Source organism: Stegostoma tigrinum, chromosome 4 (assembly GCF_030684315.1).
Source record: "Stegostoma tigrinum isolate sSteTig4 chromosome 4, sSteTig4.hap1, whole genome shotgun sequence".
NCBI classification, from domain to species: Eukaryota; Metazoa; Chordata; class Chondrichthyes; order Orectolobiformes; family Stegostomatidae; genus Stegostoma; species Stegostoma tigrinum.
In genome coordinates, this window is record NC_081357.1 from 84,519,056 (window position 1) to 84,544,290 (window position 25,235).

General features: G+C 42.7%; 1 protein-coding gene across 2 annotated transcripts in view; it reads left to right on the top strand.

The window, feature by feature from the left end:
- Nucleotides 1–25,235, top strand: part of LOC125452713 (collagen alpha-1(IX) chain-like) — a 142,870-nt gene that overhangs the window by 18,382 nt on the left and 99,253 nt on the right. For both annotated transcript variants that reach the window (XM_059645501.1, XM_059645500.1), the window contains exons 6-9: nucleotides 3,869–3,904; nucleotides 5,671–5,694; nucleotides 8,792–8,845; nucleotides 16,794–16,847. In XM_059645501.1, coding sequence (XP_059501484.1) covers nucleotides 3,869–3,904; nucleotides 5,671–5,694; nucleotides 8,792–8,845; nucleotides 16,794–16,847 — 168 coding nt within the window. The remainder of the gene's footprint in view (nucleotides 1–3,868; nucleotides 3,905–5,670; nucleotides 5,695–8,791; nucleotides 8,846–16,793; nucleotides 16,848–25,235) is intronic.

The following is a 25,235-nucleotide window of genomic DNA, read 5'->3' on the forward strand; positions in this document are numbered from 1 at the left end:
AAAGGATGTAGATTTATTAGAGCAGTATTTCAGAGCACAGATTTTAATGGGCAGTGGTGAAGAGATGTGCGCGTGAGTTGAGTGCCTTGACATAGAACATAGAACATAGAACAGTACAGCACAGAACAGGCCCTTCAGCCCACAATGTTGTGCCGACCATTGATCCTCATGGATGCACCCTCAAATTTCTGTGACCATATGCATGTCCAGCAGTCTCTTAAATGACCCCAATGACCTTGCTTCCACAACTGCTGCCGGCAACGCATTCCATGCTCTCACAACTCTCTGCGTAAAGAACCTGCCTCTGACATCCCCTCTATACTTTCCACCAACCAGCTTAAAACTATGACCCCTCGTGCTAGCCATTTCTGCCCTGGGAAATAGTCTCTGGCTATCGACTCTATCTATGCCTCTCATTATCTTGTATACCTCAATTAGGTCCCCTCTCCTCCTCCTTTTCTCCAATGAAAAGAGACCGAGCTCAGTCAACCTCTCTTCATAAGATAAGCCCTCCAGTCCAGGCAGCATCCTGGTAAACCTCCTCTGAACCCTCTCCAAAGCATCCACATCTTTCCTATAATAGGGCGCCCAGAACTGGACGCAGTATTCCAAGTGCGGTCTAACCAAAGTTTTATAGAGCTGCAACAAGATCTCACGACTCTTAAACTCAATCCCCCTGTTAATGAAAGCCAAAACACCATATGCTTTCTTAACAACCCTGTCCACTTGGGTGGCCATTTTAAGGGATCTATGTATCTGCACACCAAGATCCCTCTGTTCCTCCACGCTGCCAAGAATCCTATCCTTAATCCTGTACTCAGCTTTCAAATTCGACCTTCCAAAATGCATCACTTCGCATTTATCCAGGTTGAACTCCATCTGCCACCTCTCAGCCCATCTCTGCATCCTGTCAATGTCCCGCTGCAGCCTACAACAGCCCTCTACACTGTCAACGACACCTCCGACCTTTGTGTCGTCTGCAAACTTGCTGACCCATCCTTCAATTCCCTCGTCCAAGTCATTAATAAAAATTACAAACAGTAGAGGCCCAAGGACAGAGCCCTGTGGAACCCCACATGGGCTGCTATTCTCAAAATTATATCTTTCTTTCCCTTTTCAAACTATATTCTCATCAAGAGGAATGTCCTGGTCATGGGTATTTGGGTGAAGAGTGGTAGTTTGTTAAATGAATACCCACGTTTTTAACAGATTGCTTGAACTTGTAACTATCTAAACGTTCACTCTCTAAGATAAAAGGGCACTAGGGAAACACAGCCTCTACTTTGTAAGTTCCAGAATATTTCCCCTCAAATACCGTTTTTGGCTCTTGCAAACATGAATTATAAATTGATACTATCATTCATAATAATGTCTCAGATCTCTGAGCATCTTACTTCAATAGGAGTTGCAAAGAACTCTCCTGGAATAATTCTCAAGTTGGAGGGGATCCTCTGTTCAAGTTTCCTTGTGTTCTGTGTTACCCAACCAGTTTTTTAATACCTATTTTGCAAAAGAATGCATACATGTTGACATTTGCCTCGCTCGAATCCCTGCAATTACTTCAGTTTTTCTGTGAATCAGTCCTTACACATGCTTGTAATGGAGCTGGCCCTATCACAGAACCATTCAATTGAGGCAGTTAGATGGTTCTTTACCTTACATGAGACTTTCCTTTTATTGGTCCTTGGCCCAGTTGAGTTGTTGGAGAAGAACCTTAAGCCCCATCACCTGGAAATTCTTCAAAATGGCCACAGCTCCAGTAAACTCACTCATCCAACAGCTAGGTAGCAGATTCCTGCTTATTCTGATGAATGTACAAATGTTTGGCCTGGCCCTTGGACAAAGCTCTGGAAGATTCCATACCTGCGAAGGGGATTGCGTCCCACATACATGAGTATCTATTCTGTTTGCCACTCTTTTGCATTAGGCACTGCCCATCCTTAGCAATATCATGGTCATCTAGATGAGACAGGTAAAATCGTTGACCATCATGACAAATCGAGATCAGAAACAGAAATAACATTGCAGCTTCATTGTGAAGGAAGAAGCAGACTTAACGTTTCGAGTCCAGTGACCCTTCCTCCGAACTGATGATGGCTGGGAAAACGTCAGTTTATATGCAGAAAAAAGGGAGGGGGATGGGGTAGGGAGTAAATGATAGGATAGACCCTAAAGAGAGAAGAGCAGCCAGACAGAGTTGATAACGATCAGGCTGGGAAGGTGAATAGTTGTTAGTCACTATTAGTTCCCATTAATAACAGGTGGTGTGCAATGGCAGGCTATGTGATAGCAAAGGCTTGGTGTGTGGGTAGGGGGCTGGGACATGGGAGAGTTCAGCCTAAAATTACTGTACTTGATCTTGAGTCCGGAGGGCTGCAGGGTCCTCAAGTGGAAAATGAGGTGTTGCTCTGCAAGCTTGCTTTGAGCTTCACTGGAACACTGCAGCAAGCCAGAGACATATGTTGGCCAGGGAATAAGGTGGCGCTTTAAAGTGGCAGGCAACCATGGTTTTTTTTTTTGCGAGCAGAATGTAAATGTCCTGCGAAGCGGTCACCCAGTTTACGTTTCGTTTCCCCAGTGTAGAGGAGATCACATTGTGAGCAGCAAATGCAATAGACTAGGTTCTGGGAAGTGCAGGTGAAGTGTTGTTTCTCCTGGAAGGTATGTTTGGGCCCTTGGATACTGGGGATGGAGGATGTAAATGGGCATGTGCCTCACCTTTGCTGGGTACCAGGGAGAGTGCCATCAGTCTGTGGGGGACTGTTGGTGGTGAAGGAAGTGTAGACAGGGGTGTCCTGGAGGGAACGGTCCCTGCAAAAGGTGGACAAGGGAGGGGAATATGTCTGTTGGTGGCATCTTGCTGGAGGTGGTGGAAATGGCATCTGACGATCTCCTGGATGTGCATGCTGGTGGGATGGTAGGTAAGGACAAGAGGAAACCTATCGCTGTAGCGGGAGGGAAGAGAAGGGGTGAGGGTGGAATTGTGGGAGATGGGTCAGAACTGATTGAGGGCCCTGTTGACAACAGAGCTGGGAAATCCTTGGTTGAGAAAGACAGTGAACATTTTGGATGCCCCCTTGCCAAAGTTGGCCTCATCTGAACGTGTACAGTGGATATGGAGGAAGTGAGAGAATGATATGTAGTCTTTATAGGAAGCAGAGTGTGAGGATGTGTAGTTCAGGTAGCTGTGGGAGTCAATGGTTTTGTCGGGGATATTAATGACAAGCCTATCCCCAGAAATGGAAAGAGAAATATCAAGGAAGGGAAGGGAGGAGTCAGAGATAGACCAGGTGAAAGTGAGGGCAGGGTGGATATTGGAGGGGAAATTGATGGAGTTTTCCAAATCCAGACGAAAGATGGAAGTAACACCGATGATATCATCGACATATCGGAGAAAGAGTTGTGGTTGGGGGCCGGAATAGGACTGGAACAAGGAATGTTCCATGTGCCCCATGAGGAGACAAGCATAACTAGGGCCAAGCGGGTATCCATTGTTAGTCACTAATAGTCCCAGTTAACACCTATTAACCCTCCCAGCCTGATAGTTATCAACTCTTTGCCTGTCCAACGGCTCTTCTCTCTCTCTTTAGGCTCTATCCTATCATTTACTCCCTACCCCATTCCTCCTCCAGTTTTTTTCTGCATATAAATTGATGTTTTCCCAGCCATCATCAGTTCTGAGGAAGGGTCACCAGACCAGAAACGTTAACTCCCTTTGCACCTTCAGAGATGCTCCCAGACCTGCTGAGCTTTCCCAGCAACTTTTATTTTTGTCCCTGATTTACAGCATCCGCAGTTCTTTTGGTTTTTATGCATCTCAATACCTTTTCATCTCCCTGCCAAAGATCATGTTTGTTTGTTTTCCTAGGGTGAGCCAGGAGCAGTGGGACCTCGTGGAGTCCCTGTAAGTCCAAATGTTTACAATTACAAAATAACTTGATTGTAAAATGTTTTGCAAAAATTATTTGAAGTGTAAAATAACATTGTGTATTTTACTACAGAATAATCATTTTTGCAAGATCTCTATGAAACAACTTGAATTTATATCACAACTTCAGTTTGATAAAATGGCCTCATTGCTGTTATTAAGGCACTTGGGGAAGACAAGGATGGCAAAGGATGATGCTTTAGGTAACCTTGACCATTGACTGAAGTGGATGGAAAGTGAATAAAGGTCATGCTGAAGACTTATTAAAGAGATTTAGAAAATAGGGGAAGAGATTATACATAAGTGGATAGGTTTAGGAAGAAAGTTCCAGAACGCTGGGTCAACATGATATCTGTATCACTGGATGAGGGAAGGAAGTTGTACATGGGTCAGAGTTTAACTGGCATGCCTACTTTGAAGAGGATATGGAGACATGGTGTAGAGGGACCAAGGTAGGAATGATGAATAAGAACAAGGAATTTGAAGACAATACAATTGGAATAGGCCCGTTGTGAAGACAGAGGTGACTGAGACACTGGATTGTCAAGTTTAGAACAATTGAAGCTTACATAGAGCAGTAGTCAAGATGCTGGAGAAGAAGCACTTAGAAGGTTAAACTGGGCATAATGAGAATGTGAGTGGGGATTTCAGCAGTGAGGCAGGGCTGAAGATCAGTTACAATGACAAGACTGAACATGTCAATCACAGTTCAGATCATGGTGAAAACTATTTGCTGTATTGCTATTTGATGTTTCACTATTTGGTTCGACTTAGGTAAGCAACCTGAGGAGGGATGAAGCTTCAGCCTCTTTTCTTCATTCAACAGATTCAGACTTGTTAATATTTTGGTGCAAGATGTGATAAAGCATGGGCAATTTGATAGTACAAATGGAGGGCATAGGTGAGGATACAGAATGGGGCTAAGGCTAACTGTGGTGGCAAGAAACGAAACTTTGTGTTACTGATGTGCATATGAGAGCTGGAGACCTCTTGCTTATCGATAACATCAACAGGAGAAACATACAGTTATGATACTGCAGGGGATCGAGGATAAAGCTGTGGTGCATGGATATTGTGGATGGAAGAGGAAATCTGCTTCAGCCAGTGTGATAGCTGTACATAATGAGCAGGACTGGAGCCCACAAGGAGCTGTCACTCATAGCTGGACGAACATTGAGTGTCATGAGTCTGGAGCTAGCATCATTGAATGTTTGTAAGGCTGAGTTAGAATCTTGACCAACAAGGGAATCAAATATTATCAAGGTAGACCACAGTCAGATCAACCATTTTCTGATTCGATGATGGAGCAGACTTGAGGTGCTAAATTACATGTGTATGGATCATCAGATTTCCAAGACCACAGACGAGTCAAAGGTGAAATCATGGATATTAGGCATGCTCAAACACAGTTTTGTTGGTGATATCAAAGAGCAGCTTTTGATCTGAGCTGGGCATTGTGGAGATGGTGAAAGCCATGACTAAAATGTTTTGTACACAGTGACCATTTAACTTTCGTAGAATATATATTGATTGCTAATTCGAAGGTCTTAAAGAGGAAGGTTAGGAATGGGTTTGAAGTTGAATAGAATGGAGGTATGTTGCAAAACACTAACTTGTTTGCCAGTTCCACTATGTTTCGACTTCGGTGCCCAGAAATAGCAAAATCAGTTCCTTCATTTAAAAAAAGGTCAATTTTAAGTAAAAATTGTTCCATTGAAATGTCCGCTGTTCTTTGTTTGTAGGGTGAAGGTGTACCAGGACTACCAGTAAGTAATACAACTGTTCAATGGATTTGGCAATTATTGGTTAATTATTGAAAGGTGAGCAGATTTTCACTAACAAAATTGTCCTTATTGTCTTTTGGGGCTTTTTTCTTTATAATATAAACATGGATGGTTTCTTTTACCTTGTATGCCTTTCAAATCTCCCCGTACTATACATAATCTCGCTGCTAGTCCCTGGTAATATTGCGTGGTATGTGTGTCCTTGAAGGTTTCAGTGCTGCACTCAGTATGGGAAGGAAAGAGTGTGCCCCTTCATTACTGTGGTATGTGGATTTTGGACAATGTGACTGTCATATTCTTGATGCTCCCCATCCACAGATGTTCAGACAGGACAATGTTCATCAGCTGTGAAGCTTAGCATGATTGATAGCATGAGGGCTGATGGATACAGAATTACATCCAAGGTGTTTGGCATACAAGGCAGGAGGTACATATTTAAACAGAGTTAAGAGGTCCTGAAATTTATTCCGAGTTATTGGGTGAGGTGATAACTGGGGGTTGTATTTTAACCTTAAAATCATGGATGGTTTTAGGTTGGATTAGTTGGGGAAGCTGGAGTGTTGGGAGTTAACATCTTCAAAACCCGTGTCGACCCTGCCTTCCATCAACCCATTCGTTAACTATAAATGAAGATGAAAAGTGGGCAGGCTGGAAATTTAAATGCAAGAATCAGTCAGTGAATCTTACCAGCACAGTCAGTAACAAAACTATAATGACAATTGGCCATGCTTCCCTGGGAATGTGAGCAACTTTAGCGAGATGAGGAATAGTACAGTCAGGAGGTAAAAGTCTTTCTTTCTATCTATTTATCTCCTGGCTCCAGGTGTTCATCTGCGCAATCTTCATGATTGGAACCCTCTGATACCTCGAAGATTTCACCATTAGCCTCTGATACCCTTCACTAGGTCTCAGGACCATATGCTCCTCTTGCCCAATCTACAGAACTTCACCATCCTCCACTCAGTTTTCCAGGTTCAATAGCACACTTAACAGACCCTATCCTCTACATTGTGATGCCCAACCTCAGTGTTCTGGACTGTTAGGAGAGCTAGTTCATGGAATGGGATGAATCTCTAAGATTTTTTTATTGTCCAGTAGGGTAAATGTTGGGATGGGCTGCTTTGCTGAATGGCCTGCTTCCGTGGCTTCATCTGCAATATCAATTCTGAGCTCCAGTGAGTTGGAACAGAAAACCTTTTCTCCACAGTATAACTCATGTTGGTCAAGTCCTTCCTTGCTTGGTCTCTTGCTTTCCTGATCACAGAGACTGGTAGCAAGCTGCAGTCCTGCAGGGATGCCATAACATGCCCATGAGAGCTCTTTCCTGTTTGAGCCTTGGTACGAAGTTTCTGCAGTTGATTTAAACTGAACCCAACCCTGGTTTCTATCCACTGTACTGTCAATAAAGATTGACAGGATAATGGGAATCCTGACCAATATTCCACCTCCTCCCACCAACCTACAAAGCCTATTTGTGGTCCGAGACCCAGGAGAAAGCAATCCCAGGTTGGTCCTGGTCTATTTCCACTCAGTCCTGTGAGTGCACTTACTTCTCTGGGGCACTTTAGTACGACTTCTACAGTGACAAAGTTGGAACTGATTCAGTTGGATCTCAGGCCCCTTAGGTTAGTAAAGACGTACTGGCATTGAACGCAGTTCAAATAAGATTAACTAGGCCAATATCTGGTATGGAGGGACTGCTTTAGGAGGATAAGTTGAGTATGTTAGGTCTGTACTTGTTGGGAAATAGAAGAAATAGCAATGACCTTATTGAAACATACAAGATTCTTAGAGGACTTGACATGGTAAATGTAGTAAGGTCATTTCCCATTGTGGGAGAGTCTGTGATCAGAGGGTGTAATCTTTGGGGTGGGAAACAATAAGGAGGCTAGCCTTAGACTATAGGAGGATATGGATGAGCTTGTCTGATGAACTAATCAGTGGCAAGTGGAATTCAATCTGGATAAATGTGAGGTGATACACTTTAGCAGGACAAACCAGGCAGGGAACTATTTGAATGGTAGTACCTTGGGAAGCACTAAGGATCAGAGGGACCTTAGAGTGCCCCTTGAGGGATCAGGACAAGTGGATAAAGTGGTTAAAAAAACTTGTGCTCTATTTGCCTTTATTAATCGAGGCATAGAATTTAAGAGTAGGGAAGTTATGTTGGAACTGTATAAAATGTTGGTTAGGACTCAGGTAGAGTATTACGCGCAGTCCTAGAATCCACATTATAGGAGGGATCTGATAAGAGAGGGTGCAAAGATTTACTAGGCTGTTGCCTGGGCTGGAGAGTTTCTGTTATGAGGAAAGATTGGAGTTGTTTTCCTTACATCAGAAGCAATTGAGAGTGGACATGATTGCGAGAGAGAAAGTTTGAGGGAAAATATTGGGTAGTCGGGAAGGAACATTTCCTTTTTGATGGAGTGATCAGTGACTAGGTATTAAGAGTGAAAGGTGAAGAGCAGAAGGTTTAGAGGAGATATGAGGAAAACCTTGTTACTCAGTGGGTGATGGAAATCTGGAACTCACTGTCTGTAAAAATGGTAGAGGTAGAATCCTTCAGAGCATTTAATAAATATTTAGATGCAGACTTGTGATGCCAAGACATACAACGCTGTGGGCCAATTATTGTAAAATGGGACAAAAGTTTTCAATTACTGCAGATGATGTGAGCCAAAGAGCTGTCATGTGCTGTAAGTCTTTATGATTCTGACTGTAGTAATGTGTCACCAATTTAAAGACAGTGATGAGGAGAAATTTCTTCTCCCACATGCTAGTGAATCATGGAATTCCTTTATTTCAGAGAGCTGTTGAGGTTAAGTCACTGGGTATCTTCAAAGTTTGGGTGGAAGACTATATCTGGCCATTGGCTTCAATGAACAGAATGTAGGAATCAACAAACCTGTGATCTGTTTGGGTGCAAGGTCCTGCAGTAGATGAGCAAGGGTAGCTTTGCTGTTCATGCCATGTGACCTCACTGCATGAGCTTTGTGTATTTTGACTGGTTTATCCTACCTATATTAGGTTCCCCAATAGGCAGAAAGGATTCTGCTAAATCTGTGTTGCTTTGCTGCAGGGGCCTCCTGGTCTGTCTGGACTTCCAGGTGAACTTGGCCATGTTGGACCTCCCGTAAGTATTTGCCCATTAATCATTTTGTCAATTTGTTTTTACAATTTTACAAATCCTTCCCCGGCTGTTTTATTTCAACCAATATGGTAAATCCAGTAGAAACAGGGGGAACGTGATTACTTGTGCATGTGTGAATGTACAAGGTGACTGTCACAGTGAATGAAGGAACTGAGGGATTGTTGCTAAATTTGCAGATGACACAGATAGATGGCAGTACAGGTACTGCTGAGGCTGCAGAAGGACTCGGACAGATTAGGAGAAGATGCAAAGAAGTGACAGATGGAATAGAATGTGAGCAAGTATGTGGTTATACATTTTGGTAGGAAGAATAGAAGCATAGACGCTAAGATTTTGGAGTAGATTTGTAGCTCCAGTTGTGGGTGTTAGGGTTGGTTGGCTCACTGAGCTGGTTTGTTGTTATGCAGACCTTTTGTTACCATGCTAGGTAACATCATGCACTGATGTTACCCAGCATGGCAATGAAACATCTGTGGAACAACAAACCAGCTCAGCGAGCCAACAGAAGCATGGACTATTTGCAAAATAAGGAAAGTCTTTGGGAGTCTGAAGCACAAAGGGATTTATCAGTCCTAGTCCAGTATTCGCTTAAGGTTAACATGAAAGTTCAATTGGCAGTTAGGCAGTCAAATGGAATATGATCCTCCTGTAGATAAAGCCTAAAGCACAGGGCCGCCTGTAAATTAACTTGAAAACACAGAAGCTCCTGTAAATGAACCCTGAAATACAAAGTCTCCTGGAAATTATCTCTATTGCAGAGACATTTTTAAGTGACCACTCTCTGCCTCCCGTCAGCCAACCAATTCTGAATCCAGACAGACAAATCACCCTGTATCCCATACCTCCTGACTTAGTCAGGAGGTATGGGATACAGGGTGATTTGGCTGTCTGGATTCAGAATTGGTTGGCTGACGGGAGGCAGAGAGTGGTTGTAGATGGTAAGTATTCTGCCTGGAGGTTAGTGCTAAGTGGCATCCCGCAGGGCTCTGTTCTTGGGCCTCTGCTCTTTGTAGTTTTTATAAATGACTTGGATGAGGAGGTTGAGGGGTGGGTTGGTAAGTTTGCTGATGACAAAGGTTGGAGGTGCTGTTGTTAGTATCGAGGGCTATTGCAGGCTTCAGGGAGACATTGACAGAATGCAGAGTTGGGCTGAGAAATGGCAGATGGAGTTCAACCTGGATAAATACGAAGTGATTCATTTGGAAGGTCGACCTTAAATGCTGAATATAGGATTAAAGGCAGGATTTTCGGCATTGTGGAGGAATAGCGGGATCTTGGTGTTCAAGTACATAGCTCCCTCAAAGTTGCCACCCAAGTGGATAAGGTTGTTAAGAAAGCATAGTGTTTTGGCTTTCATTAACAGGGGGATCGAGTTTAAGAGCCGCAAGGTTATGCTGCAGCTCTACAAAACACTGGTGAGACCACATTTGGAATATTGTGTCCCGTTCTGGTCGCCCTATTATAGCAAAGATGTGGAGGCTTTGGAGAGGATGCAAAGAAGGTTTACCAGAATGCTGCCTGGACTGGAGGGTTTGTCTTACGAGGAGTGGTTGACTGAGCTTGGACTTTTCTGTCTGGAGAGAAGGAGGAAGAGAGGTGACCTGATCGAGGTGTAGAGGGTAATGAGAGGCATGGATAGAGTTGATAGCCAGAGACTTTTCCCCAGGGCAGGATTGACTGCCACGAGGGGTCATAGTTTTAAGGTGTTAGGAGGAAGGTATAGAGGAGACGTCAGAGGGAGGTTCTTCACCCAGAGAGTTGTGAGCACATGGAATAGTTTACCAGTGGTAGTCGTGGAAGCGGAGTCATTAGTGACATTTAAGCGACTGCTGGACATGCACATGGACAGCAGTGAATTGAGGGGAATGTAGGTTAGGTTACTTTATTTTTGGGTTAGGATTATTCCATGGCACAACATTGTGGGCTGAAGGGCCTTTACTGTGCTGTACATTTCTATATTCTATGCTTCAAGAGGGCTAGAATATAAGAGCAGAGGTTTAATTTTGAGGCTGTATAAGGATCTGATCAGACCAAATTTGAATAATATGTACAGTTTTGGGCTCCAGATCTAAACCAAGAATGTTTTGACATTGGAGGAGGTTTACAACAATGATCCTGGGGATGAATGGAAGAGCAATTGAGGATGCTGGGTCTGTGCTCATAGAAACCCTACAGTGTGGAAACAGGCCCTTTGGCCCAACAAGTCCACACTGCCCCTCAGAACATCCCACCCAGACCCATCCCTCATAAACAACCTAATCTGCACCTACTTGATACGTCATGCGCAATTTAGCATGGCCAATCCACCTAGCCTTCACATCTTTGGACTATGGGAGATAACTGGAGCACTGGAGGAAACCGATGCAGACATGGGGAGAATGTTCACACAGTCAGTCACCTGAGGGTGGAATTGAACCCAGGTCCCTGTCACTGTGATGCAGCAGTGCTATCCACTGAGCCACTGTGCCGTTCGACAGAGTTTAGAAAGATTAGGAGGAGGGCATTGGATTGAAACTTATTGAATACTGAGAGGCCAGGATAGAGTTGACTTGAAGATATTTCTACCAGGACCCGAGGCCACAGCCTCTGGGTGAAGGATGACCATCTAGAACTGAGAAGAGGAGGAATTTCTTTGAGCAGATGGTAATGAATCTGTGGAACACATTGCCGCAGAAAGCTATGGAGTTGAGTCATTGAATGTATTTAAGCTAGAGATAGACTCCTTATTGAGTAAGGAGATCGAGGCTTACAGGGAAAAGGCAGGAGAATGGAGTTGAGAAACATATCAGCCATGAACAAATGGTGGAGCAGATTTGTCGGGTCAAATGACCTAATTCTGCTCCTGTACCTTCTGGTCTTATCTTAACAAGTTTAAGTGTTTTTAGTCATAAAATGTGTAAAATGAACTTTCTAAATTCTGGACAAACTATCGTAGGAATATGCAGCCCTGTTGTGAAAGTTCCAGGTCATTGCGCCCTGTAACTGCTCTCTTTTGTTGTCAATTACTTTGTTAACTTCCCCAACATAGAAACAAGGGAGATTTCACAGTGTGGAGCTGGAGGAACACAGCAGGCCAGGCAGCATCAGATGAGCAGAAAAGTTGACCTTTCGGATCGGGGCCCTCCTTCTTCAGAAATAGGGGAGTGGGATGGGAGCTCATTTCTCAAACCATTCACAACCTCATCACCTCAGGTGACCTCAGACCCACAGCCTTCATCGTTCCCCAACTCTGCACTGCCTGTTTTTATCTCCTTCCCAATATCCACAAACCTGACTGTCCCAGCCGACCCATTGTCTCTGTCTGCTCCTGCCCCACTGAGCTTATCTCTGCTTACCTAGACTTTCTTTTTGTTTTAACTTCCCTGCTCCCTACCCTGATCCAGATTTGAGCTCCCTTCAACTCCCCCCATTTCTGAAGAAGGGTCCTGACATGCAACATCAACTTTCCTGCTCCTCTCATGCTGCCTGGCCTGCTGTGTTCCTCCAGTTCCATGCAGTGTTATCTCTGACTCCAGCATTGGTAGTTCTTACTACCTCTGAACAAGGGAGATTGTGGTTTTTCCTTTGCTGTACACATTTAAGATATTATGATAGCATAACTGCCTCTAGCACTTCACTTTACCCTTTGTCTCCAAATTTCTAACTGTTCATAGCCATTTACAATTGCCTAACCTTCATTTTTGTCCATTGCTGAAGCCTATTTTGATCAGTCCAGACAATGTAGGTGAAGCTGAGAAGGCCACCTTTGTTACCCATCCTTAGCTACCATTGGCAATGGCATGAAGTACGGAACTACTGCATACCTTGTCCTGATTGAGTTGCACTGTGTGGTTATCCACAGTAGAGCAGCAGCGGGGAAGGACCAAACCAGAATGATCACAGATGATCAGAGGATTAAACAGGATGGACAGTGAGGGCCTTTTTCCTCGGATGGTGATGTCTAGCACGAGGGGACATAGGTTTAAATTAACGGGTGATAGATATAGGACAGATGTCAGAGGTAGGTTCTTTACTCAGTAGTAAGGGTGTGGAATGCCCTGTCTGCAACAATAGACTTGCCAAGTTTAAGGGCATTTAAATGGTCATTGGATAAACATTTGGATAATAATGGAATAGTGTAGGTTAGATGGGCTTCAGGTTGGTTTCATAGGTCGGCATAACATCGAGGGCTGAAGGTCCTGTACTGAGCTGTAGTGTTCTATGTTTTAGAATGTAGTAGGAATTGTAGGTAATGTTGCACACAATAATATCCCCTTCTCTTCACTATACTTGTTTCATTGGCTTCTGCCTCTTCCTCCTTCTGTGCAGCCAGCTGTAATTCCACTGTTCCTTGGCTGTGTACATCAGCAAGGGTCAGTTGCTTTTTGTGTGTATCTGTACGCAGTAGCTGCCCAACGTGGTCATACACGGCTGGCAAGATGGACTGCAGCCAAATGAGGGCAACATTTTAGTGGCCAACCTCCTGGACATGAACATCTTTTGTGTATGCTCCACCTGCTTATCTGTAGCGGGTGGGAATGGACTTAAGTGAACTCTGGGGATCCCACCTTGCCAGGCATCATGATAGAATGAAGGCAGACTTCGAAATAGAACATAGAACATAGAACATTACAGCACAGTACAGGCCCTTCGGCCCTCGATGTTGTGCCGACCTGTCATACCAATCTCAAGCCCATCTAACCTACACTATTCCATGTACGTCCATATGCTTATCCAATGACGACTTAAGTGTACCTAAAGTTGGCGAATCTACTACCGTTGCAGGCAAAGCATTCCACTCCCTTCTTACTCTGAGTAAAGAAACTACCTCTGATATCTGTCCTATATCTTTCACCCCTCAATTTAAAACTCTGCCCCCTCGTGTTTGCCGTCATCATCCGAGGAAAAAGGCTCTCCCTATCCACCCTATCTAACCCTCTGATTATTTTATATGTTTCAATTAAGTCACCTCTCAACTTTCTTCACTCTAATGAAAACAGCCTCAAGCCCCTCAGCCTTTCCTCGTAAGACCTTCCCTCCATACCAGGCAACATCCTAGTAAATCTCCTCTGCACCCTTTCCAAAGCTTCCACATCCTTCTTATAATGCAGTGACCAGAACTGTACACAATACTCCAAGTGCGGCCGCACCAGAGTTTTGTACAGCTTCACCATAACCGCTTGGTTCTGGAACTCTATCCCTCTATTAATAAAAGCTAAAACACTGTATGCCTTCTTAACAGCCCTGTCAACCTGGGTGGAAACTTTCAAGGATCTGTGTACATGGACACTGAGATCTCTCTGCTCATCTACACTGCTAAGAATCTTACCATTAGCCTTGTACTTTGCCTTCTGGTTACTCCTACCAAAGTGCATTACCTCACACTTGTCTGCATAAAACTCCATTTGCCACCTCTCAGCCCAGCTCTGCAGCTTATCTATGTCTCTCTGTAACCTACAGCATCCTTCGTCACTATCCACAACTCCACCGACCTTAGTGTCCTCTGCAAATTTACTAACCCATCCTTCTACGCCCTCATCCAGGTCATTTATAAAAATGACAAACAGCAGTGGACCCAACACCAACCCTTGCGGTACACCACTAGTAACTGGTCTCCAGGATGAACATTTCCCATCTACTACCACCCTCTGTCGTCTTTCAGCAAGCCAACTTCTGATCCAAACTGCTATATCTCCCACAATCCCATTCCTCCGCAATTTGTACAACAGCCTATTGTGGGGAACCTTATCGAACGCCTTGCTGAAATCCATATACACCACATCAACCGGTTTACTCTCATCTACCTGTTTGGTCACCTTCTCAAAGAACTCAATAAGGTTTGTGAGGCACGACCTTCCCTTCACAAAACCGTGCTGACTATCCCTAATCAATTTATTCTTTTCTAGATGATTATAAATCCTATCCCTTAAAACCTTTTCCAACACTTTACCAACAACTGAGGTAAGGCTTACTGGTCTGTAATTACCAGGGTTGTCTCTACTCCCCTTCTTGAACAGGGGGTACCACATTTGCTATCCTAGAACAGGGGAACCACATTTGACACACATCATTGGCTTCAGCCCAGAAGGGCCCAATTTGTAAAGGTCTAGTGTCATGTTCACCTTCACTGGCAATACCAGTCCCCTTCCCACAGTACTTTACCATGTAACCATAAAAAATGCAACGTTTGCCCCTTCACTTCCTGCTTGGTCACTATCCAGTGGCCTAAACAGTCTTCCCAGGTGAAGTAGCATTCCCCTATATCTCCTGGTCTATTATATTTGCTGCACCCAATGTGGCCTACTCTACATTGGAGAAACCAAACGCAGACTGGGTAACCACTTTGCAGAAACACCACCTGTGCATAAGCATGACCCTGGCCTTCCTGCAGCCGGTCATTTTAACACAACATCTTGCTCTCGTGACCACTTGTCTGTCCTTGACATGCTGCAATGCTGCAGAAAATTAGAGCCAACTGGAGGAACAACATCTCATCTTCCAACTAGGCACTTTACAACCGTCTGGACTGAATACTGAGTTCAACACTTTCAAACATTGAACTCAGTGCCATTTCTTCCCTTTCTTTTAGTTTACTACATTCTGTCACCATGTCCTGTCTCCCCTTTCCCCATTTCAGTGGGACCATCTGTTTTCTGGTTTAACTGTTAGACACACCATTGTTCTGCCATTCTCACATTTTAATCACTTAATCCGCACTCCCAACACCCTTACTCCCCAGCACTCCTCAACCCCACCATTGCATAAATGCTGCCGCCTCCATACTTCACACCAGCTCTGATGAGCCATCTCGTCCAAAATTTTAGCTTGCTGTCTTCATGGATGCTGCCTGACATGCTGTGATTTCTAGCACTTTTTTTGTTTTCGTTGGCAATACTGTCCTTGCCCAGCTCTGAGGATGTAGTTCTGGTTATAGCTGATTGCAGATTTCAAAGAAGATGCATACATTAGCAAGAGGTGGGATTCCTGATGGGTTTTAGATTCTCTGGCTATGCCTCTATCATTCTCTAACTTCACTCTAGAATACTCCAAGCACCAAGATTGTAAATAATTTCCTGCAGTTTACTATCCTTTTAAAACATATCTTGGTATTTTGAGTTGACTCAAGATTCAGGAGTATTTTACTAGCCAATGAGTGGGATTTTTCCCTAGGTTCTGATTAAAATGTGGCAGATAATTCTGTAATGACATAGAACATAGAACACAGAACAGTATAGCACAGTACAGGCCCTTCGGTCCATGATGTTGTGCTGAACTTTTACCCTAAACTGAAGGTTTATCTAACCTCCACCCCTACCTTATACTATCATCCATATGCCTATCTAATAGCTGCTTAAATGCCCCTAATGAGGCTGACTCCACTACCCTCTCCGGCAGTCCTCCTACCACTCAGAGTAAAGAACCTACCTCTGACATCTCCCCTTTATCTACCTCCACTCACTTTAAAACTATGCTGCCTCATAATAGCTACCTCCACCCTAGGAAAGTGTCTCTGGCTGTCCACTCTATCTATACCTATGATCATTTTGTGCACATCTATCAAGTCACCTCTCCTCCTTCATCGTTCTAAAGAGAAAAACCCTAGCGCTCTCAGCCTTTCCTCGTAAGACTTTCCCTCCATTCCAGGCAACATCCTAATCTCCTCTGCACCTTTTTCAATGCTTTCACGTCTTTCCTGTAATGAGATGACCAGAACTGGACACCATACTCCAGATGTGACCAAACCAGAGTTTTGTACAGCTTGAGCATAACTTCACAGCTCTTGAACTCAATCTCTCTATAAATGAAAGCTAACACACTATATGACTTCTTAGCAACTGTATCCACTTGGGAGGCAGCTTTCAGGGAACCGTGGACATGAGCCCAAGATCCACCTGCTCCTCCACACTGCCAAGAATCTTTCCGTTGACCTGCAGTTTATTTTCAATCCCAGGGTGACCGAGGACCTCCAGGACTACCTGGGCCACCAGGCCCACCTGGACCCAAGGTGAGTAATTCATCATTTTCACCAAATATCTATTTCTAAGTATTAACTGACTGTTTGTTCCAGTTTGATGACAAGCTAGTGCCAACTATTAACAGTAAATCTAAAGAATAGGTAACTCATGTGAACCACAGTAATTAAGGTATGCATTATTTAGGATTTGTTTCATCTGGAATGAGCAGCCATGGAGACTCTATAGACTTATAGATGTCCAAAATATAGATATGGATGAATGATCAACATCTTTTCTCCACCAGCACTCTACACCCCAGCACTGCCACACACCATCCCCTCAACTATAGCATAAATGCTCTCCCCTCCACACTTCACTTCAACTCTGAGAATCATCTAGAGTCAAAATGTTAGCTTGCTCTCTCTCCATGGATGCTGAGTGACCAACTGTGATCCCCAGCATTTGTTTTTTTTTTCAGTACAGATTCCACCATCTGCGGTAACTTGCTGCTGTATAGATATTGATCAGTTTATTGACGGCCCAGGTTTTGAAATCATTGAGGGCAATTGCTGATGTCAGGCCAAACTGTCAGGTTCCCTAATGTGTTTGGGGTGTGGGTGAGAATTTCAAATCTGAGGAAAGAGGACCCCTTCCAAACATGACCCTGCAATCTTTTCTAGTGCAGGTGGAAAGAAGTTGCCATATGGTGCAGTGACTAGAATCTGTGCTTACACAATCTGACAAAACCAAACTCCTTCAGTATATGTCACCTAAAAAAGCCAAGAAACAAGAAATTAAATTAGATTGATTTGAACAAAATCATCAAGTTCTATCTTTTCTTTGAAACTGTGATATATTTTTGATCAGACCCATTTTAATAGATGCCAAATTTTAGGAAAATAGACAAGTTGTTTTAAAAAGTGATACGTATTGTGACATTCAAAATGGTCTGATCAATTGTGTTAAAAGTAATTGACCTACAAATATTTCAAGTTCGATAAATATTTTTTAAAAAACAGTTTGGATCAACTCTTTTTTAAAAAAAAAAGCTAGAGAATCCTCATTAAATCTGGTAAATATTTTTAATACCCTGATCAATTTAACTTAGATTTGAAAACCTTCTTCCGTCTCTGGCCCTTTGAAAGTTCTTTCTGGAGCTGGGTACTCATGAAGTATTTGAGAAATGACAGGTTCCTATTGTTTTGTGATACCAATCCTTGTCAGTCAGAATAATGTCATTGGTTGGCAGTCAGACAAATTCATGCTACTGTCAGATTCCTAGTTTTGGGACTGATAACTGCAGAGCTTCTGAAGCACTAAAGATTGACAACTTCTGAAAGTATGTACTGCAGTGCTTGTGCACAGGGGAAGCCTTCAAGTTCCTCTGCCCTGTTTTGATGGTGACTGCTGAGCACTTGCAGTCATTGTTCATGCAAAATCTGGGCCAATAAAAATGAAATTGAGCAATGCTACAAAAAAACACATGTTTTTGAAGCTATTTATCTTGCACTCGTTAAGATTATCCACAGGAATACAAATTAAATGAATAAGCCAACATTTTTACTGTGCAGTCTTTCATTCCACAGGGTGATGCCTTGAACAATCACTGTCATGATGATTGCCACGGTGAAGGGTGATATTGTGACACAGTGGTTAGCACTGCTGCCTCAGTGCCAGGGATCCAGGTTCAGTTCCATCCTTAGGCAACTGTGTGGAGTTTGCACATTTCCCTGTCTGCGTGGGTTTCCTCCCACAGTCCAAAGATGTGCAAGCTTGATGGTTTGGCCACGTTAAACTGCCCATAGTGTTCAGGGATGTGTAGATTAGGTGGGTTCTCTGAGGGTTAGTGTGGACGTTTTGGGCCAAAGGGCCTGTTTCCATACTGTAGGGATTCTATGATTCAACCTACCTGTTGTAAATGTTAAACAAAGCCTGGCATTTAACTGTGTAGGGGAAAGCAGTGACACCTTTTGGTGGGACTGCTGCAGAAGAGGGGAGATAAAAGAACAGCAAGGCACAGGTAGGGGATTTAATTTTGAGGCAAACAGACTAGCATTTCTACAGCCATAGAGACTCCAGGATGCGATGTTGCCACCACGTTGCCAGGGCCAAAAATGTCACTGACCACAAGGCATTCCAAAGGGGGAGGCTAAACAGACACTTTTATAAACAGTGGTACCAGCAACATAGGTAGAAAAGGTGAGAAGGTCCTGAAAGTAGCATTTAAGGAACGCGAAGTAGATTAAGTCAGGAACCAAAAGATGATGATAATCTCTAGATTACTTCCTCTGCCTCGTGTGAATTAATATAGGCATTGGAGGTTAGTTTGGATGAATGAGTGGCTGGAGAAATGGTGCAGGAGGGAGTGCCTTAGATTTCTGGGACATTGGGATTATTTTTATGGGCTGTGGGACCTATACAAAGTGGACGGGTTGCACATGAACCAAATTGGGACCAGGATCCTTGTGGGGAGATTTGCTGGTGCAATTGGGGAGGGTTTAAATTAACTTGGCAAAGCATTGGCATCCAGAGAGAATACTCAGCAGCGGAAGATGAATGATCAAAATTACAAGTGACAACATGTGGATAATGTAGGCACAAACATTTTACACTAGTTAAGACACAAGGTAGTTTGACAAGACTGGTATTTGTTGTAATGTTAGGAGTCTGGCAAACAAGGCAGATGAATTGAGGACACAAACTAAAACACGGGGGTATGATGTTATTACTGTTACGAAGAGAGTGGAGCGAGGGGATGGATTGGCAGCTCAGTATTACAGGATGCAGTGTTTTCAGGTGATAGGGAGGAAAGTCACAGTTTTTTCTAGGGAATCAATTACAGCAGTAAGGAGAAATGACATTTTTAGAAAGCTCCTGACATAAGCTTCTATCCATATGAATAGAACTTAAAAACAAAAATGAGCAATCGTGTTGCTGGAGTGGGCTACAGAGCCCCTGACAGTCTGAGAGAAAGAGCAGATATGTAGGCAAATTTCAGGTACATGTAAAAGTCATTGGGTAGTGATAGCAGGGAATTTCAACTTGTCCAACATTAACTGGGGTGTTCATAATGTGGGTCCAGGGTCCTGACTCAACGCTGACTTTCCTGCTCCTCTGACACTGACTTCCTGATAGTGAGCTAATTCAATACAGAATGGAGCTGGAGAACTGACTCCAGCATCTGTAGTTCTTGGTGTCTCTGTGTTCATAATGTGAATGTTGTGGAGGGAGCAAAATTTTAAACTGCATTCAGGACAGCTTTTTAAACCAGTATATAGAAGTCCTAGACTTAATTTTAGTGACAGTTGTGTAAGTGGTTGAAGAGTCAGTGATTTGAGCATTTTGCAGATAGTGATCATAACTCATTCAAGATTATTATGGAAAAAGACAAGGATGGGTCTGAAATTAATGTTCTCAACTAGGGTAAGGGTGATTTGAATAAGATATAACTTGGTCAGAGTTGACTGGGATCAGAGACTTTCACATAAATCTGTCTCAGAATAGTGGGTACATTCAAGAAGGAAATATGGAGAATATAGGACAAAATATTCCAATCAAGAAATAGGGTGGTATCATCAAATCCAGTGAACCCTTATTATTAAGGGATATACAGCATTGGGTTAAGAAGGGGGAAAAAAAGTAAGCTTATGACAGATACCGAACATATCCTAAAATGAAGCCCTAAAGGAATATAGAATGTGCAAGAGAGAAATCAAAGGCAAATTAGAAGACATAAAAGGGGATATGCAAGGATTCTGGCATGTTTTTAAAAAAAGGAGAATCTTAAGTTGTTCTCCAAGTACATTTAAGAGTAAAAAGTTAACAAGGGAAAGAGTATGGCCCATTAATTGCCATACTGGTAATTTATGCATGGAGCCAGAGGATGTAGGTCAGGTTTTAAATGATTTCTTTGGGTCCATGTTTACTTGTGAGTGGGATTACATGGATATGAAAATCAGGGAGAAGGTCTATGGTACGATAAAATAAGTTTGCATAAAGGAAGTTGAGTGATCTAGCAAGCTTAAAAGTAAATACATTTCATCTGGCCAGAGAGATTTATCTCTCGAGTGCAGTAAGGGAGGAAATAAGGACACTTGCAGAGTTTTCACTTCCTTTCTGGCCACAGGAGAGATGCCAGAAGACTGGAGGAAAGCTAATGTCTACCAATATTAAAGAAGGGAGCAAGGGATAAACAAGCACACTACAAGTTGGTCAGTTTAACGTGGGTGGTGGGAAACTATTGGAAGCAATTCTGAGGGACAGAATTAATCTACATTTGCAGAGGGAGGGATTAAGTAAGAACAGTTAACATGGTTTTGTTAAGGGGAGGTCATGTCTGGCCAACTTGATTTGAATTTTTAGAAGGGATGACTTTTTAGAAATGTAGATGAGATTGTGCTTTTGGTGTAGTCTACTTGGTTGGACTTCAGCAAGGCTTTGGATAAACTCCTGCATGGGCGATTGATAGTGGAAGTTAAGAGCCCATGAGATTAAAGGAAATTTGGCAAATTGGATCTACATTAGGCAGAGGATGATTGTTGAATGTTTTTCTGACTGGATGTCATCGTCCAGTGGTGTCCCACAGGGGTCGGTATTGGGCCCCCTAATTTTTTATGGTTCATATGTAAAAAAAATTATACCTGAATGTATTGGGTTGCTTTGTAAGTTCACAGGCACTACAAAAACGGTGGAGTGGTAAATAGTGGAGAGGAGATAATGGTCGAGTGGTATTATCACTAGACTGTTAATCCAGAGATCCAGATTGCATTCTGGGTACCCAGGTTTGAATCCTGCTATGGCATTCAGTGGAATTTGAATTTAATAAAAAATATCTGGAATTAAGAATCTAATGAGCATGAATCCATTGATTATCAGGAAAAACCCATCTGGTTCACTAATGTCCTTTTAGGGAAGGAAAGTGCCATCCTTACCTGGTCTGGCCTACATGTGACTCCAGACACACAGCAATGTGACTGACTCTAGACTGCCCTCTGGGCAATTAGGAATGGGCAATAAATGCTGCCTAGTCAGCAATGCCCTCATCCCATAAATGAATAAAGGATAGCCTTACACTCATCTGTATCCTCTTGCAGTCTATCTGATAGGTTGATCAATGGCAAATGGAATTCAATCCTTATAAACATGAGGTGATGCAGTTGGACTGGATACATAAGACAAGGCGTACATGATGAATGATAGTGCTCTTGGAAGCTCTGAGGATCTGAGGGATACACCTCAGATGTGTGTGTATGTACACCAGTCCATTAAGGTATCAGACAGTTGTATAAAGTGGTTAAGAAGACATTAGGTATTCTTGTCTTTATTACTTTAGGCATAGATATTAAAAGCAAGAGGTTTATGCTGAACCGTATAAAATATTGATTGGATCACTGCTAGAGTATTGTGTGCAGTTCTGGAATTCACATTATAGGAGGGATGTGATAGTATTAGCTAGGGTACAGAGGAGAGACTTACCAGAACATTGCCTGGGCTGGAGTGTTTCTGTTATGAAGAGAAGCTGAACAGATTCAAATTATTTGCTTTAGAGCAAAGGAGATTGAGAGGCGACCTTATTCAAATGTATAAAATTATGAGTCATCGAGTAGACAGGAAGAAACTTTTCCCTTTAGTGGAGCATATATTTAGGGTAAGGGGCAGAAGGTTTAGGTGAGATGTGAGGAAAAAACCTTGTCATCCAGAGAGTAGTGGGAATCTAGAACTCGCTTCCCGTAAAGGTGGTCGAGGCAGAAACCCTCCTGACATTTAAGAAGCATTTTAAATGTACTCTCGTGGTGTCAAGCCATACAAACCTATGGGCAAAGTGCTGGAAAATAGGATTAGAATAATTAGGTGATTGCCTTTTACTGGCTGGACAGGATGGGTTAAAGGGTTTTTTCTGTGCTTTCGTGTAGACCTTTATGATTTTGTAATTGCCAATCATCATTGCCATGGATAACATACCGGGTAATGCCGCTACCAATCAGTGTCCACTTGCCTATCAATTAGCACTCTTCTCCCATACAGTTTACACATTGATATTCTTGTGAAATGTTCTGATAAGTGCTTATTGAAAACTTCACCGAAATATGTCTACTTTTTGCAATATGCAAGTTGTGTACAACCAACTGACTAAAATGGTTTTTTCAAAAAAATTGCACTAATCAGAAATAGCAAATCTGTGATTTTAACCTTTTTTTAAAATCCCTTTATAAAACATTAAATGATGAAATAGAGTATTGATTCTGGAGGGAAGAAGTCATTTGCTGTCAGGAGATCGCCCACTTTTATTTGAGCAGGATAATTTTAAAAACCCTAAGAAAGGAATATCAAATCCTTGATGAAAAATAAGAAATCTCCACACTCTTAACATGGCTTGATACATTGAGCAACATGTCCAAAACACTTGGCATGGAATGACTGTAAGGTGCAGTCACTATTATAATGCAGAGAAATGGTGGTCAATGTGTACACAGATCATAGAATCCTCACCGTGTGGAAGCAGACCAGACCATTCCATCCATCCATCAAGTCTACGCTGACCCTCTTGAAGAGCATCCCAACCATACTCAACCCCCTATCCTATATTTTTCCATGATTAGCCCACCTAGTCTGCACATCCCTGAAATCTGCTGGGTAATCTAGCATGGTCAAACCAACTAACTTGCACATCTTTGGACTGGGGTAAGAAACCAGAGCACGAGGTGGAAACTCGGACAGAGACTGGGAGATGTGCAAACTCCACGCAGACAAGTCGCCTGAGGCCGGTATCAATCCTGCGTGCCTGGTGCTGTGAGGCAGCAGTGCTAATTACTCAGCTAATTGGTCTCTTCCACGTTGTGGGCTGTTCAATCATAGCCGATCATGCATGTTTACTCGAGGTGTTAGAAAGAAGTTTTACAATGTAATGTCGATTGTATTATTGTTCCTACAGTGTAAAGTTTATCATTGCTTATTCAAAACTGTGGAATTTAGTGACTTTATTTCTTTAAGTGTCCTGAATCTCACTTTCTGCCAACTTTACCTTTTTAGTCTTTATTTTTTAAAGTCACCATTATCTTACCAGGTCAGTAGACTGCTCTCTCATTGGAGAGAGATGACAGATGGTGGTTTAACCTGAAGGTCATCATGCCTCAGGTGAGGGAGGGGCTGAGAAGGAGAGTCCTTCATGGTAACCTCAGCCAGTATGGGAATTAAACCCATGATGTTGGCATCACTTTGCATTGCAAACCAGCTGTCCAGCCAACTGAATTAATAGACCCCCCTGCTGCCCGGCCAGATATACATTTGGAGGTCAGATTTGGGATTGTATCAGGTTTTGTTTCACACAGTTGCTCTCTGTTCCCTCTCTCTCTTGCTTTCTCACTCCCCTCTTCTTGCCCCCCACCCCTGCTACTTTAGAAATAAAACCAAAACATAAACAGATTCAAAACAAGGTCTCACACCTACAATACGTTGTCTGACCAAAAATGTCACCTCTTCTTTAGACTAATAAAAGCTTTAGATTTTTCAGGACAGTGACTTGAAAAGAATTCAAGGACTTAGGTATACATATTAATCAATTAAAACCTTTGAGCTGATTCAAGATTTAACAGCATCTTTGGTTTGTTTAATACATCCTTATCAGTTGTGCAACCCTTTGATCTTTTCCTTATAAATTCTGTGCCTGATACTAACTCTCTCACTAGCACCTGAAGAAGGAGTGAGACTCCGAAAGCTTGTGTTTTCAAATAAATCTGTTGGACAAAACCTGGTGTTGTGATTACTGACCTTGTCCACCCCAGTCCAACGCTGGCATCTCTACATCACACCAAATGATGCTTTTGTCTGCTGAAGTTAGTATAATAATAGAATCATTGCGTGGTACCATATAAAATGAGGCCATTAGGCCCAATATATTGAATCTGCTTCCTTCTAAAACTATATTATTCTTAGAGCTAATTAATATAGTGAAGATTTACTAGGATAATGCCTGGCCTTCAGGGGTTAAATTACAAAGAGCGATTACACAATCTGAGATTATCTTTTCAGTAATTTGGAATGTTAGAGTGATTTTGTTCAATTTTGTTTAGATGTTGAGGGAAGTAGAGAGGGAGAGCTTATTCCTGCTGCTTGGAGAGTCCCTGACTACTGGAGCATAACATATAAATTAAAGCCATACCTTTCAGAAATTAATTTTGGAAATGTTTCTGTGCCCAAAGTGTAGTAGACATTGAAAAGTTTTCTGAAAATCTAATTGATCAATTGTGAGTTTGAAATCTGAGGTTGTTAGATTCGCATTAACCAAAGGTATTCAGAGAGATATAGAGGAAAGATGGCTACATGGAGTTGTGCTACAAATCAGCCCAGCTGTTCCTAAAGGCCAGAACAGTCTCAAGGAGCTGAATGGCCTCTCCCTGATTCTACATTCCTGTGTTTGAGGTGGTGGCATCCAAATGATT